This window comes from Aquarana catesbeiana, linkage group LG02 (assembly GCF_042186555.1).
Source record: "Aquarana catesbeiana isolate 2022-GZ linkage group LG02, ASM4218655v1, whole genome shotgun sequence".
NCBI lineage: Eukaryota > Metazoa > Chordata > Amphibia > Anura > Ranidae > Aquarana > Aquarana catesbeiana.
The window spans coordinates 92,768,067-92,782,602 of NC_133325.1; the positions used below are offsets into that span (position 1 = coordinate 92,768,067).

The window sequence follows — 14,536 nt, forward strand, 5'->3', positions numbered from 1 at the left end:
ATTTCTTGTCACCACCCCCTCATTTTCTTTAATGGGTGGAGCCTAATGGGCCCCTCCCACAGCTCTGCTCTTTGCGTATGCTATCTACAGCACAGTGATGATGTCACTTCTACTTTTTAAGGTAATATCTGGGTTTGTAAAGACATTTCATGCACACAAGTTGGATTTATATCCTTTGTGGCTATTGAGGAATAGATTTACATGAAAGTATTTTTGCTCGGGGGTTCAACTTTAACAAATCTTTCTACGATACCCAAAGTGGCATCCTGGGATACGACGTACCATCTTTGCAGCAACAGACAAGATATCCTCCTCCGATTTTAGCTTTAGGCACTCCACCACCGAGGACACCGAACAGCCGAACAGCCCCGCCACCAACTGCAGGGAGGACACATAAACCTTAATCAGGAATCTCATCAGTAAAATACTGAACCAGTTACTTCTCTGTACCAGAGGAGCTTACACTCTACCCCCCCCCCCCGTCTCTACAGCCAAGGAGAAGCTTACACTCTAATGCTCCCACACTGTCACACACTATTATTATTATAATTTTACTGTTTATAGCTCACATATACCGCAGTGCTGTACAGAGAACACTGAGTCAATCATCTCTGTACCAGAGGAGCTTACATTCTAATGACACCCCCCCACCCCTCCACAGTCACACAATATTACTATTATACATTATATAGCTCTAACATATACCACAGTGCTGTACAGAGAACACTGAGCCACACACATCAGTCTCTTCACCAGAGGAGCTTAAACTCTAATGCTCTAATTTAGTAGCTTGCAGATAATAAAATTATGTTCCTTTGTATATAGTTCTATTTATGTCATTTTTGAAAAAAATAGACATTTTATATTATTTGCTGACGTAGGATTGTTTGTTTTTGTTTATTTATGTATGTATTCATATTTATTTATTTTCTGTATATATGTAAATATGTTTTTATTATGTTGTATGTTTGTAAGAGTTTTAAGAAACAAAAATGTACACTCTAATCATGCTTTAACACAGTCACACACTATTATTATACATGTATATAGCTCTGACATACACTGCAGTGCTGTACAGACAACACTGAGCCAGTCACACTAGTCTCTGCACCACAGTCATGCATCTGATGGTGGACTTACATCTTGGTAGATGGTGAGGTCCTCCGGCTTACTGACCACTAGGCTGCTCATGGTCACGAATCCGCTCTCGGCGATGGCTTTGTGGAACAATCCTTTAGCTAAAGGTGACAACACCTGGAAGTGGAGATATTATTGATGAATTTATAGAAGATTCTGTGATGGCGAAGATGAGAACTAACACAAGACAGAGGTTGTAGTCTTTGCAACCTGGAGTTTTCCTATAATGGCTGACCCTGCCTGGAGTTCCTAGTCAGTAGAGACTATAGAATTTTTATTTCTCAGATTCCTTCCCGGATTTTTCTCCTTTACTAAAATTTGGCAAATCAGAATTTTCATGGTAAAATCATTTTGCCAAGATTAATGTTCTTCATCCTCTGCAGAGGCGGATCTTACCAAAGCTGAGACGCTGACTCCCCCGGCGGACTCCCCGAATATGGTGACAGAGTGCTGATCACCCCCGAAATCAGCGATGTTCTCCTGCACCCAATGGAGGGCCGCCACCTGGTCTATAAAGCCCAGATTGCCAGGGAGCTTATCGTCTCCGGTACTGTGGGGAAGAGGAAATAAAATTCTTCAGACTATTAATGATTAGACATGTGCACTGCTGAAAAATTTCCTTTACAGTCGTTTTTCCTTTTTTTTTTTTCGTTTTCGGGTCATTCGTTATGATCGCAATTCTTAAATTCTAAAATTCGTAAATTCTAAAATCCAAAAATAAGAAAGAAAATCTGAAAATTCGAAAGAATAACTAACTAACTAACTAACTAACTAATAATAACTAACTATTAAATTATAGGTATTTGAATTTCCTTTAAAATTTGGCTGAACGTAACAAATACGAATTTATCCGAAATAACGAAAGCCGCATCTAAACAAATGGAACAGAATGAATTAATAATAAAAAGCTTTTATTAATATTATTGTTATTTATTATTATTAATTAGTTACGTTCCGTTAGTTTAAATATGGCATTCGTTATTTAGGATAATTCATAACTTCGGATAAATTTGTATTTGTTGTGATTACTAACAGCCAAATTTGAAAGGAAATTCCAATACCTATAATTTAATAGTTAGTAATAGTTAAGTTATTAATTGTTAGTTATTATTTCAGATTTTCGGGTTTTCGGAATTTCGAATTTTGAATTCACGAATTTACAAATTTCAAATTTCAAATTTACGAATTTACAAATTTTAAATTTATGAATTTAAGAATTTCGAATTTATGAATTTACAGATTTTGGAAAATTCTGAAAAATGTGTTAAACGGGTTTTCGTTAATTCGGATATTTCCGAATTAACAAATTTGGGAAAATTTGTTAAAAAACAAATTCGGAACAAAACAAATTGCACATTTCTATTGTTCACCATATAAATCAGAAGAGATGTCACTCAATGAAATGTCTCCACCCTGAATTGTCAGATAAACTTCGGCCACTGATTGAAATTTGAACCCGAATTAAAGCAGAACTCCGGACAGATATAGAAGACACAAATTACTGCAGCTCTTTGATCATTTGTTGGTTCACACCAATTCTAGTGCGGGAAGGTGCGCGGATGTGCATGCTTTCCGGCACCAAACAGAAACGCACTGAAGCATGGGTGTCTTAATTATTTAGGACACCCAAGGCATCCCGCAAACATGGGTGTGTTCGCAGGCACTGAACTGCATGACACCACAGATTTTAAAAATCATGCCTGCCATACTTTTTGCCATTCCCATGCATTCAGCAGCCCATTGAAATGAATTGGCTATCAAAAATGCGCCACGCAGGAACGCGTAAAAAGTGCACATGCTCGAATACCAGCCCTAAAACATCATTAACCATATTTATTAAATATGAGCAGTGTAAGTCCCTGAATGTGACCTGGTATCAGCCTCCTGCAGTCCCTGTACAGCAGAGCTAAGACTGGGAAAGAGGGAAGCAGCACAAGGAGCCACTCAGGTGCCTGCAGTTCAAGGAGCGTGCTCATAAGAGGAGAGAGCACAGTGACGGAGCTCCTCAATCTGCTACTTTTACTTTCAATGTACATTCACAGGTTGGGGGACAGAGTAGACCTGTAAATGAAAGTGAAACTGCAGCAGAAAAATAGCAGGTTTCCCCAGCCAGACAGGGCTGTGCTGTGTGGAGGAGCTGTGTAAACCTCAGAACTGCATTAACGAATCCTTTGGCAGGTAAAACAGCTTTCGTATATGTATTTAACTGTTTGCCCGGAGTTTATCTTTAAGTCCATCTCAAGAAAGCCACAACATGCTATAAATTAAAGGGGGAAAAAAAATGATTCACCTGAAAAATCCCAGAATTCCCAGCCGGTACTGAATGGACACGACAACCACATTCTCATAGACGCTGAGCGCTGAACCGTCATAATAGGCTCCGCCTATTATCAGACCACCCCCGTGTATGAAGACCATGACCTACAAACACAAGAAGAGCGTGTAGAATGACATGAATGAATTACATTTTTTTTTTTTTTACATAAACAAAAAAAGACTGAAAATTTTGAGAAAAAAATCCAAATATTTTCTACTTTCTGTTAAAACATATTCGTTTAAAAATTAAATTTCTTGATAAATTTAGGCCAAAATGTATTCTGCTACATCCCCATGTGCACTACCAAAAAATGTGTTTAGTTTAATTTTCGCTTCATTCGTTTTTTTTTTTTTATCGGATTAATCGATATGATTGGCATACATTACTTCAGATCATTCGTAACTTTGGATGCATTGGTATTCCTTCCATTCCATCCATTTAGATGCAGCATTCGTTAGTTTGCATAATTCATAACTTTGGATGCATTCGTATACGTTACGTTCACTAACAGTTATTTTGCCAAATTTGAAAGGAAATAAAATAAAATTACAATAAAAATGTAAATCTAATCTATCCCAAATTAGCTGCTACGGAGCAGTGACCTGAATAGAAGAATTACTGACCTATAATTTAATAGTTTATAATAATTCATAATAATAATAATAATAAAAACTATAACAATAGTTAATAATTTAATCATAATAGAAAATACGAAAAACAAAATTATCCGAATGTAATTAATTTGTTAAACATGTAGGTTGAATCGTTTTTCATTCTTTCAGATTTTTGTATCTTCGTTCTTTCAGGAATTTTATTGTTTCTGAATTTTGTATGCATTCGTCAAAATAGTCTTTCGTTCATTCAAAAACTGCTGAATAAACGAATATGTCGGATTTCTTCAGAAAACGAATTTGTAACGAAACAAATTGCACATGTCCAAAGTGTATATTAATTGGTTTGTGTGAAAGTTATAGCGTCTAAAAACTATGGTGTATATACTGGAATTCATGTGGCTATAGAGGCTATACTATAATGGCCGTGATCAGTGACTTATAGTGTGACTGTGATAGGGTGGCGGGCAATCGGGCTCTAACTGACACTGGCTGAGAGGGTCACTGACACTGACGTTGATAGTGACCATTGGTGTGTGCAACCTATTGCATTAGGGCGTGCACCCCAGAGCACAAACACACATGAGTGTCTATCAGCTGAGCAGTGGACGGTGTCAGTAGAGCAAAGATTGGTGTCAGTAGTGCAGTGGACAGTGTCAGTATTTTTTATTTTTATTGTTTATTAAAATGATATTTTTTAAAATGATTTTTTACAATATTTTATATTATTTAATTTTTTTACAATTTTTTTAGGTGCCTCGTTATGGGGCTATAGTGACAGATCAAGTGTCTCACCTGATGTCTCACAGAGACAGCGAAGGAAACTGAGGACAGAGATTCCCCAGTCCCTTTCTCTGCAGCCTGCGGGTAAATCATACCTCCCAACATTTTGAGATGGGAATGAGGGACACCTACTAGCAAATGTATGTAGGCATAGGGCACGCCCCCTGCCACACCCCCTTAGAGGACACTGAAAAAAAAGGTTAGTTAAATCTACAAGAGTTTTTTTTTTTTATCACTACCATTCCTTTATATTGGCTTTTAAAATTTACAAATGCAGCAGTTTAGAATTTGGATGAAATGTTTAGCACTGGGAAACACTTTTTTGAAAGATAAAAAGTGAATTGTATATACAACTATATAGATCAGATCAAAATGAGGAACAAATGAGGAGGAAAGAGGGACATTGCTCCAAATCAGGGACAGTTGGGAGCTATGGGTAAGTTTGCTCTGCTTCAGTTAAGAATGAAGACAGGCATGATCGGTACAGATCACTTACTGTTTTCATTCAGAAAAGGAAGGGGCCGGTTAATTAAACATTTACCAGTCCCTTCCCTGTTCCTGAGAGGAGAGGAGGGAAGCTGGCAGCACTGCGGGGGGGGGACAGTGGGAATTGCAACTGCACAGGATGATTAGGGTGTGCCCATGCACACGGCACACCCTGTGCACACACCTATGCTAGTGATACTAATCAGTGATAATACTGTACACTGTACTAAGGACACTGGCTGGGAAGGGGTTGACATCTAGGGGTGCTCAAGGGGTTAACTGTGCGCTTGATGATTTGTGTATTGTGTGCTGCTTTTACTTACTGATCTGGCTGTTTTTTCTTCCTGTTTTTCAGGTAAAAAAAACAGCCAGATCACTGCTGTTCACTGTACTCTTTTGTCACAATTCTTACAGGTAACTTTGATTCCTTTTCTCTGTCGTTCGGAGTGTAGATGTTCAGATACAGGCAATCCTCTGAAGGCGGCGGCATCTTAAATGTAGATTTGTAGTAGTGGGTCAGCCCTTCCATCATTCCCATTTCCTGCAAACACCTGGAGGAAAAAAAAAATCCATACACTCCTTCAGTGTCCTGCTGCTTCTGAGATCCAAAAAAAAATCAAATGCGCTTTAACTGATTGGCGAGCTGGCTGGTGTTATAGTACGTACAGTACCACATCCTGGTGGCAGATATTACACCAAAGAAAAAGGGAAATGGACTTTTAGGCGGGGCTGATGCCTACAGGTGGGACCGGGCATGTGCGCATTTCTGTGTATTTTCAGCGCATTCCCATGCATCACGTGTAGGGCAGTCTAATAATTTCAATAGGCTGCCATAAACGTGAAAAATACAGAAAGGAAGTCCCTGACTGTTTTCCAAAAATGCGCCGCACTGAACCAAAATAAAAAATAATGCCATCCCTACTTGTTTTCACACGTTCCAAACTTCCAGGTGCCGCAGAACCATGCATTTCAGTGTGGTGAATTCTTGGAAAAGAATCAGACTTCCTGTGTGCAGGGCAGCCCACTGAAATAAGCAATGCACAGATATACACGCATCCTCGGTTGCACCTGTTGGTGTGAACCAAGCTTCAGTGGCATTGCCATGCGTTTGCTAAATGCGCCACATTTCTGTGGGTGTCAGGAAAGCATGTGATTTTTGCGCACGTTCTAGACATGCATAAATGTGACTGTAAGCCGGTCATACATGGATCGAAATGCATCCGGTTTAGCATGGTCAAGTCTAATTTAGATCCAGGTATGGGCAGGCTGCTTGGATTTTTCTACATAGGATTACTGCTGGTGGCTATAGCCGCTAGCAGTAATCATTGTATTTTTGGCCAGGAAGGCTCCCCACACCCCCTGCTGGCAGAACACAATAGCACTGCGGGAGGGATTCCCCTAAAGTCCAATAGACAATAAACTAGCCCTTTGGAAAATTTGGAGATCCCTGATCTAATGCTTTGACCGCTATTTGGAAGTGCATTCATCCTCGCTCTTCCCCACTTCCCTTTTGGGATTGCCCAAGAACTGCATAGCCGCAGTGCTCCAGTGTTTATTATATACAAGGTAACATGACCTCATTCATAGTCCTGAAGAAGGAGACTTAAGCCGACCATAGATGATTCAAATCTTGGCCGATTCAGCAGGGACCGGTCGAGATTTAAACCATCTATGGGAAGAATACCCCTTACATTGGTGGTCAGTGGGAAGAATGCCCCTTACATTGGAGGTCAGTGGGAAAAATGCTCCTTACATTGGTGGTCAGTGGGAAGAATGCCCCTTACATTGATGGCCAGTGGGAGGAATGACCCCTTACATTGGTGGTCAGTGAGAAGAATGCCCTAAGTATGAAGTAGGAAGCATATTACCCCTTGTCAGTGGTTGCTTATCTGAGAGTCAGAAATTGCTCCTTTCTCTTTGAAGCCTTAGCCTCTTCTTTTGGAACCTTTTGGGTTTCATGGATTGGAATACACAGCGAAGCTCAGATAGTGAAATCCTGACACTTACATGGGGGCGTATTGGGAAGCGTCTCGGACGGATTCCCAGGGTTCGGGTGCTTCCGGATATGCAAATCTCAATGAGCCCACTGGAGGCTTTGCAAAGGGGATTCCATAGAAAGCATCTGCAGTTCTTGGAGTTTCCTTTACTGGCACGTTGACCCCCCGTAGCTTTCCGTACTTTGTGTCCACCAATGGCCTTTCCACTGCTTGGCCTGAAATCAGATCATGGAAAGATTACACACCATCCAGCCTGGTGGCCACTACTCATCCTCCACCTAATAAAATTCACAAAGGGGATCTGTATGTGACTTTCTGCATTGTGTGCAGCACCACTCATCCCTACGGAAGCCGTACTTGTTGGATATCGCGGGTAAAAGATTGATGGTACAGAAACACGGTCTTTTAGATTCTGAATTGTCTTAATATCTACAGAGAAGAATTTACATTTAACACCTCACTTGCTTTGCATGTTTTGTGAGAATATTAAGTGGGTCATTCTCTGCTGCTGTGGAAGGGGTCTGATTATAGCACTTTGTCCTTTACCAATGAATTGTTTCAAAATCTGATATAGAGTCAAGTTGGCCAAACACATGTTTACAGGCTGAATTAATTAGATATTTTTTCTTAACTTACCCTGGGATGTGGCGTCCTTAAAAAATATAGGGGGATACAATATTTCATAATAATTTATAAATCATTTTCTACCCCATTCACACTAAACGTGGCTTTGAAATCATGCAGATTCAGCACGATTTCAAAGCTGCTGGTCAATGCGTGTTTATGTGCGACTTGCCAACATATGTGCGACTTCATGCACAGATTGTCTATGCAAGTCACACATGAAATCGCCAAAAATAGCACCGGAACCTTTTCAAATTGGTGCAAGCCAGAGTTGCACCGATTTGAACGGTTCCATAGACACAAATAGGGTGCGACTTGTCATTCGATTTTAAACTGTCAAATCGCATGACAAATTGCACCAGTGTGAACAGGGGCTTAAAGTAACATTCTAAAATATCTTTGCTACACAACACTTCTCAGCACAGTGGTGTGGTGGTTAGCACTTCCACCTACAGTGAGGAAAAAAAGTATTTGATCTCCTGCTGATTTTGTACGTTTGCCCACTGACAAAGAAATGATCAGTCTATAATTTTAATGGTAGGTTTATTTTAACAGTGAGAGCCAGAATAATAATAAAAATATCCAGAAAAACACATTTCAAAAAAGTTACAAATTGATTTGCATTTTAATGAGTGAAATAACTTTTTTTGCAATGTGTTTTTATGGATTTTATTTGTTGTTATTCTTCTCTCACTGTTAAAATAAACCTACCAATAAAATTATAGACTGATCATTTCTTTGTCAAAAGAACTGTAGAAGATGTACAAAATCATCAGGGGATCAAATACTTTTTTCCCTTACTGTAGCAGCACTAGTGCCATTGGTTCAAACCCCAACAACAGCACTACTTGCATGGAGTTTGAGTGTTCTGCTTGTGCTTTTGTCAGTTCCCTCTGACTACTCCTTGTTCTTCCCATATTCAAAAGACATGCTGGTAGGTTAATTGTCTCCTATCTGAACTAGCCCTAGTATGTGTATGTATGAATGCAATTTGGGAACCTGACGTGGAGGTTTTTAGAGCCCTTTCACACTGCTCTGTAGCAAAATCACGATAAAAACTCATATGCATTTTTACCATGCTATTACTGTGTTTCATATGCGTTTCTAGTGTAATTTCCATTCATTTCAATGGGAAGCTGCGTTTTTGGTGCAGTTTTCAACACTGCATCAAAGATGCAGCATGCATAACTTTTCAAAACCCACAGCACAGTGGTGTGAAAAGTCCCATTGGATTAAAGGGAAACATTTTCCTTGCGTTTTTCTTGCAGAGTAATGCCCCGTACACACGGTCGGACTTTGTTTGGACATTCCGACAACAAAATCCTAGGATTTTTTCCGACGGATGTTGGCTCAAACTTGTCTTGCATACACATGGTCACACAAAGTTGTCGGAAAATCCGATCGTTTTAAACGCGGTGACGTAAAACATGTACGTCGGGACTAAAAACGGGGCAGTGGCCAATAGCTTTCATCTCTTTATTTATTCTGAGCATGCGTGGCACTTTGTCCGTCGGATTTGTGTACACACGATAGGAATTTCCGACAACGGATTTTGTTGTCGGAAAATTTTATCTCCTGCTCTCCAACTTTGTGTTTCGGAAAATCCGATGGAAAATGCCCGATGGAGCCCACACACGGTCGGAATTTCCGACAACACGCTCCGATCGGACATTTTCCATCGGAAAATCCGACCGTGTGTACGGGGCATAAGGGGACTTACAGACATAGTTTCTGGAGCTGGAAGACATGGAGCACTACCCACCCTGATATACATTGTATAAATCACTACAGACAATGTAACAAGATCAGAGAAGCTGGTAAACATTACTATAGGACAAAGAAACTGTCTGAAATAAGAATAAGTATAAAGATCTCACCGATCCCGAGAATGGCCAACAGGGACAGGCAGAGGAGAGCGCAGAACTTCATCTTCCTTCAACCCTTTTAGGTTGCCCGCGTCAGTCTGTGATTCTGATATTTAGAATGAGATTAATGCATTGTTAATTATCTCAGTGTTTCTATTTACTACACAATAGGATAGACACACCCCTCGGTCCAAATAAATTTCACAACCTGACCACCAGTCTAAAGTTCTAAATGCACTTCGATAAGCTTTCCAAGCTCTGTGGAGCAAAGTTATTAACCACTTCAGTCTCAGGTTTTGTTTTAAAACAGAATCTAGACTGAGCTGCACCCACGGGCCCCTGCAAACATCCAGTCCTGGAACTGCCTGCTGTCACTAGAAATGAGCTGAACCCTGAGTTCAGTTCCAGCAGGGTCTTCAAAGAATTTCCGATGTCGAACCCAAACACTATTGAAATCAATGGGAACTGAATTTGTCAAATTAAAAAATACCCATTTACTGGTCTAATAGGAAAAATAGCACGAGGGGTGGGCACTGTTCTGGGGAATATGTACCAGTGCAAAAATAAAAAAAAAAATAAAAATTTAATTTGTCCAAAAGCAGTGATTTCCTTTTAAAGCACTGACTTCTACAAATTTAATTGCCCACAAATGACATTTCCCTTCTGGCTCCTATTAAAAAAAATAGGACTGTTCCTTAACACCCAAATCCCTGTAGATAACCCAGGCAACAGAGCCATCTTTTCTTTCGACGCTGCCAAAGCTTTTGGGCAATAAATGTATATCCTGGGTGCAGTTTTTGTATGCCGCCCCTATAGCCAGAGTGAGGATAAATGACTCCCTATCGGAGCCCTTCCCTTTGTTTCGTGGCACGCGGCAGGGGTGTCCATTGTCACCCCTGCTGTTTGCCCTTGCACTGGAACCTCTGGCAGCTATGGTGCAGGCCTCACCTGACATTACGGAGAGTATAGGGGGAGGAAAAGATTTCCTTATATGCGGATGATACTATGCTGTATTTGGGGGATACCGAACACTCCTTAAGAGCAGTAATGCACCTAATAGAACAGTTCGGACAGCTATCGGGCTTTGCCATTTATTGGCATAAGTCGGCTCTGTTGCCACTGGATCCATTACCGGCGCCTTTGCTGGAGGACGTTTGCCACATACAGGTGGTTTCATCATTTAAATACTTGGGAATAGTGGTGATTGGGGACACGCAGGACTACATAACTCTAAACCTAAAACACATACTACAAAAGAAACAGGCTAGTTGGAGTAAATTACCACTGTCAGTGACTGGCTGCATAAATTTCATAAAAATGATCTGGGCACCGTAGCTGTTGTACATTTTGCACAATGCTCCAATCTGGATACCACAGTACTGGTTCCAGCGCATGGACTCGCAATTCAGAGCTCTTATATGGAGAGGTGGAGTGGCGAGAATTAAACTGGCCACTCTACAGCTCCCTAAGGACCAAGGGGGCATGGCGGTCCCTCACCCTCTAATGTACTACCTGGCTGCACAGCTGCAACATTTCATGGGTTGGGATCTTGGGACGGTGTCAGATCCCTCTAGGGGTCTCCTCCTGGGCCCTGAAACAGACTATACTGCCCTATCTAATATGGAGATGGGCTTCCCTAAAGTTCCCTCCACCTATCCAACGGTTCGGTCACTGATGAAAATCTGGAAGAGGGCTAAGACCACATTGGGATTAACAGGCTACCTCCATCAGACCCCTATATGGCGAAACCGTTTTTACACAGAGCTGAACAGGGTACCCAACCGGCCGATTTGGGAAAGGGCCGGGATTAGATTCCTCACCCAAATACTTGACGGACCTGTCTTAAAACCATTTACCCAACTACTAAGCGAATTCCCCACACTCAAAGGTCACCGCTTTCAATATATACAACTACAACACACCATTAGATATCAGAGCATACAATCTACTCTGCAGTTAGAAGAATCCACGTTCCTTGAATCCATATACTCTGACCCAAAGAAGAAAGGTATAATTTCTAGAATTTATATCCACCTATTATCACACACACAAGCCCCAGATTTGCTGTCATGTAGAGAGAGGTGGGTGCAAGATGTTGGCTCCATTGATGGTGAGCAGCGGAATGAAATCCTGGGAGTAGGCCCCTTGGTATCAGTATCAGCGGCACAGTGACTGTCCCACGTGTTCATACTGCACAGGGTATACCGTACTCCTGTGCAGTTGCATAGATGGGGCAGGCGTGATTCCCCCATTTGTCCAAAATGCCAGGCCCACCCGGGCGACCTCATACACATGCTCTGGCGTTGCCCCAAGCTAGTGAGGTACTGGAGTTGCGTTGTCACCAGGATAAATAGTGTTTTCCAGGTTCAACTTGAGCTGGAACCACTGGTGTGCTTACTACGTAACCTGGAAGAAGATTTGTACATTGCCCTCACGAGTCACCTATACTTAGCCAGGAAGCTGATTGCCCGTTTGTGGCTGTCGGCACGTACCCCAAGGGAGGCGCAGTGGATCCAAATGGTCAATGCTACCCTTATCTGGTAAAAAAACACATATCAACATAAAAAAAAATCGCCCAAAAAAATTTCCAATATATGGCAGAGTTGGTTGAACTCCCCAGACGTGGCACCGCCACAACTGCCCTTGGATAGGCTGCTGATGGGATAACTGTACATACAGCGTTGCTCTTGAAAGTTTTATACAGTATGATAAGATATGAGACATTCTGGGAGTGCTTTGCATGCATGGTGGATCTGAACCCCTGGTGATATGTCAATGGTTGGTTTACTTCTCTTATTTTTATTTAATTTATCTTAAATGTGTTTCTTTATTGAAGGAGCACTAGGCTGATACAATGCTGTTACTTTTTGGTTGTATGATAACAGTATTGGATCTATAGTTAATGCCACTTTTATGTTGTTGTGAGAATTAAGACTCTTGATCAGGGCTGGACTGGGAATAAAAACCAGCCCTGGAAATAATTTCAACCCAGCCCAACAGCATAACATCATTATTTTTTGTTCATAAAAGGGAAAACCATGCATTTTAAAGTACATTTGAAGAGCGTATTATACAGTATATAGATAAGACAGATATGAAAGCACATAGGGCTAGGGATATCTATCTATCTATCTATCTATCTATCTATCTATCTATCTATCTATCTATCTATCTATCTATCTATCTATCTATCTATCTATCTATCTATCTATCTATCTATCTATCTATCTATCTATCTATCTATCTATCTATCTATCTATCTATTTCAGTTAAAAGTAGTAAAAGTGAAGCAATCATCAAGGGGGACACCTGGGACTCTGGGAATGTGAGGGGGGGAGGGGGACTCTGGTGACCAGAGACCACCTTCCGCAGAAAATACACTAAGGTAAGGGGGGGGGGGTTGGGGGTTACTTATATAGGGGGGAAACCTTTATATCAGTTCCCCCCTTACATTAATGTATTCACTCCCTCCTTACATCAGTGACCCCCCCTCAGACTGGCCTGGCGGTGCTGTCACTAAACTCCTCTCAGGTGCACCTTGCAGGGCTCAGTCAGTCTGCTCCAGCTTGGTGGCTCTGGTTTTCCTATAGTCTCCTCTACACAGTCCACACATGTCTGACTTCTCCCATGACCCCCATCCCGGCTGCGCTCCCACTCTTGACTCCTCTCCAGACTCCCTCAGAGACTGCAGACATGATATAAGACAAGAGATTGTCAGAGGCTGTGGCATAGTACAGAAGATGGTCAGAGGCTGCAGGCATAGTACAGGAGAGGGTCAGATGCTGTGGGCATAGTACAGGATATGGTCAGAGGCTGCGGGCATATTACAGGAGATGGTCAGAGGCTGTGGGCATGGTACAGGAGATGTCAAGATGTCAGAGGCTGCGGGCATGGTACAGGCGATGTCAGAGGCTGCAGGCATATTACAGGAGATGGTTAGAGACTGAGGACATGATACTAAAGATGTTAAGAGAATGTAGACATGATACAGAAGATGGTCAGAGACTGCGGACATGATACAAGAGATCAATGCAGCCTCACCAGTGCCCATTAAATGCAGCCTCACTGTGGCCATCAATGCAGCCTCTGTGCCAGTCCATGCAGCCTCACTGTGCCCATCATTGCCGCCTCACTGTTCCCATCATTGCAGCCTCAGCGTGCCCGTCATTGCAGCCTCAGCGTGCCCATAATTGCAGACTCACATGCCCATCATTGCTGCCTCACCGTGCCCATCATTGCCGCCTTACCGAGCCCATCATTGCCACCTTACCGTGCCCATCATTGCCACCTTACCGTGCCCATCATTGCAGCCTTACCGTGCCCTCATTGCAGACTTACTGTGTCCATCATTGCAGACTTACTGTGTCCATCATTGCAGACTTACCGTGCCCTCATTGCAGCCTTACCGTGCCCATCAAATGCAGCCTCACTGTGCCCATCAAATGCAGCCTCACTGTGCCCATCAATGCAGCCTCACTGTGCCCATTAATGCAGCCTCACTGTGCCCATCATTGCCGCCTCACTGTTCCCATCATTGCAGCCTCAGCGTGCCCTCATTGCAGCCTCACTGTGCCCGTCATTGCAGACTTACCGTGCCCTCATTGCAGCCTTACTGTGCCCTCATTGCAGCCTTATTGTGCCCATCATTGCAGCCTCACATGCCCATCATTGCAGCCTCACTATGCCCATCATTGCAGCCTCACTGTGCCCATCATT

The 14,536-nt window shown here is 42.0% G+C and overlaps 1 protein-coding gene across 4 annotated transcripts in view; it reads right to left on the reverse strand.

The window, feature by feature from the left end:
• The window catches only part of LOC141127053 (fatty acyl-CoA hydrolase precursor, medium chain-like), a 34,780-nt gene that overhangs the window by 16,171 nt on the left and 4,073 nt on the right, over nucleotides 1-14,536 (reverse strand). For 2 of the 4 annotated variants that reach the window (XM_073613189.1, XM_073613188.1), the window contains exons 2-8: nucleotides 9,833-9,926; nucleotides 7,342-7,546; nucleotides 5,747-5,885; nucleotides 3,428-3,558; nucleotides 1,534-1,687; nucleotides 1,141-1,254; nucleotides 283-378 (exon numbers count right to left, since the gene is read on the reverse strand). In XM_073613189.1, the coding sequence (XP_073469290.1) occupies nucleotides 283-378; nucleotides 1,141-1,254; nucleotides 1,534-1,687; nucleotides 3,428-3,558; nucleotides 5,747-5,885; nucleotides 7,342-7,546; nucleotides 9,833-9,884 (891 nt within the window). In that variant the 5' untranslated portion in view covers nucleotides 9,885-9,926. The remainder of the gene's footprint in view (nucleotides 1-282; nucleotides 379-1,140; nucleotides 1,255-1,533; nucleotides 1,688-3,427; nucleotides 3,559-5,746; nucleotides 5,886-7,341; nucleotides 7,547-9,832; nucleotides 9,927-14,536) is intronic. The other 2 variants (XM_073613192.1, XM_073613190.1) reach the window with 1 other exon arrangement.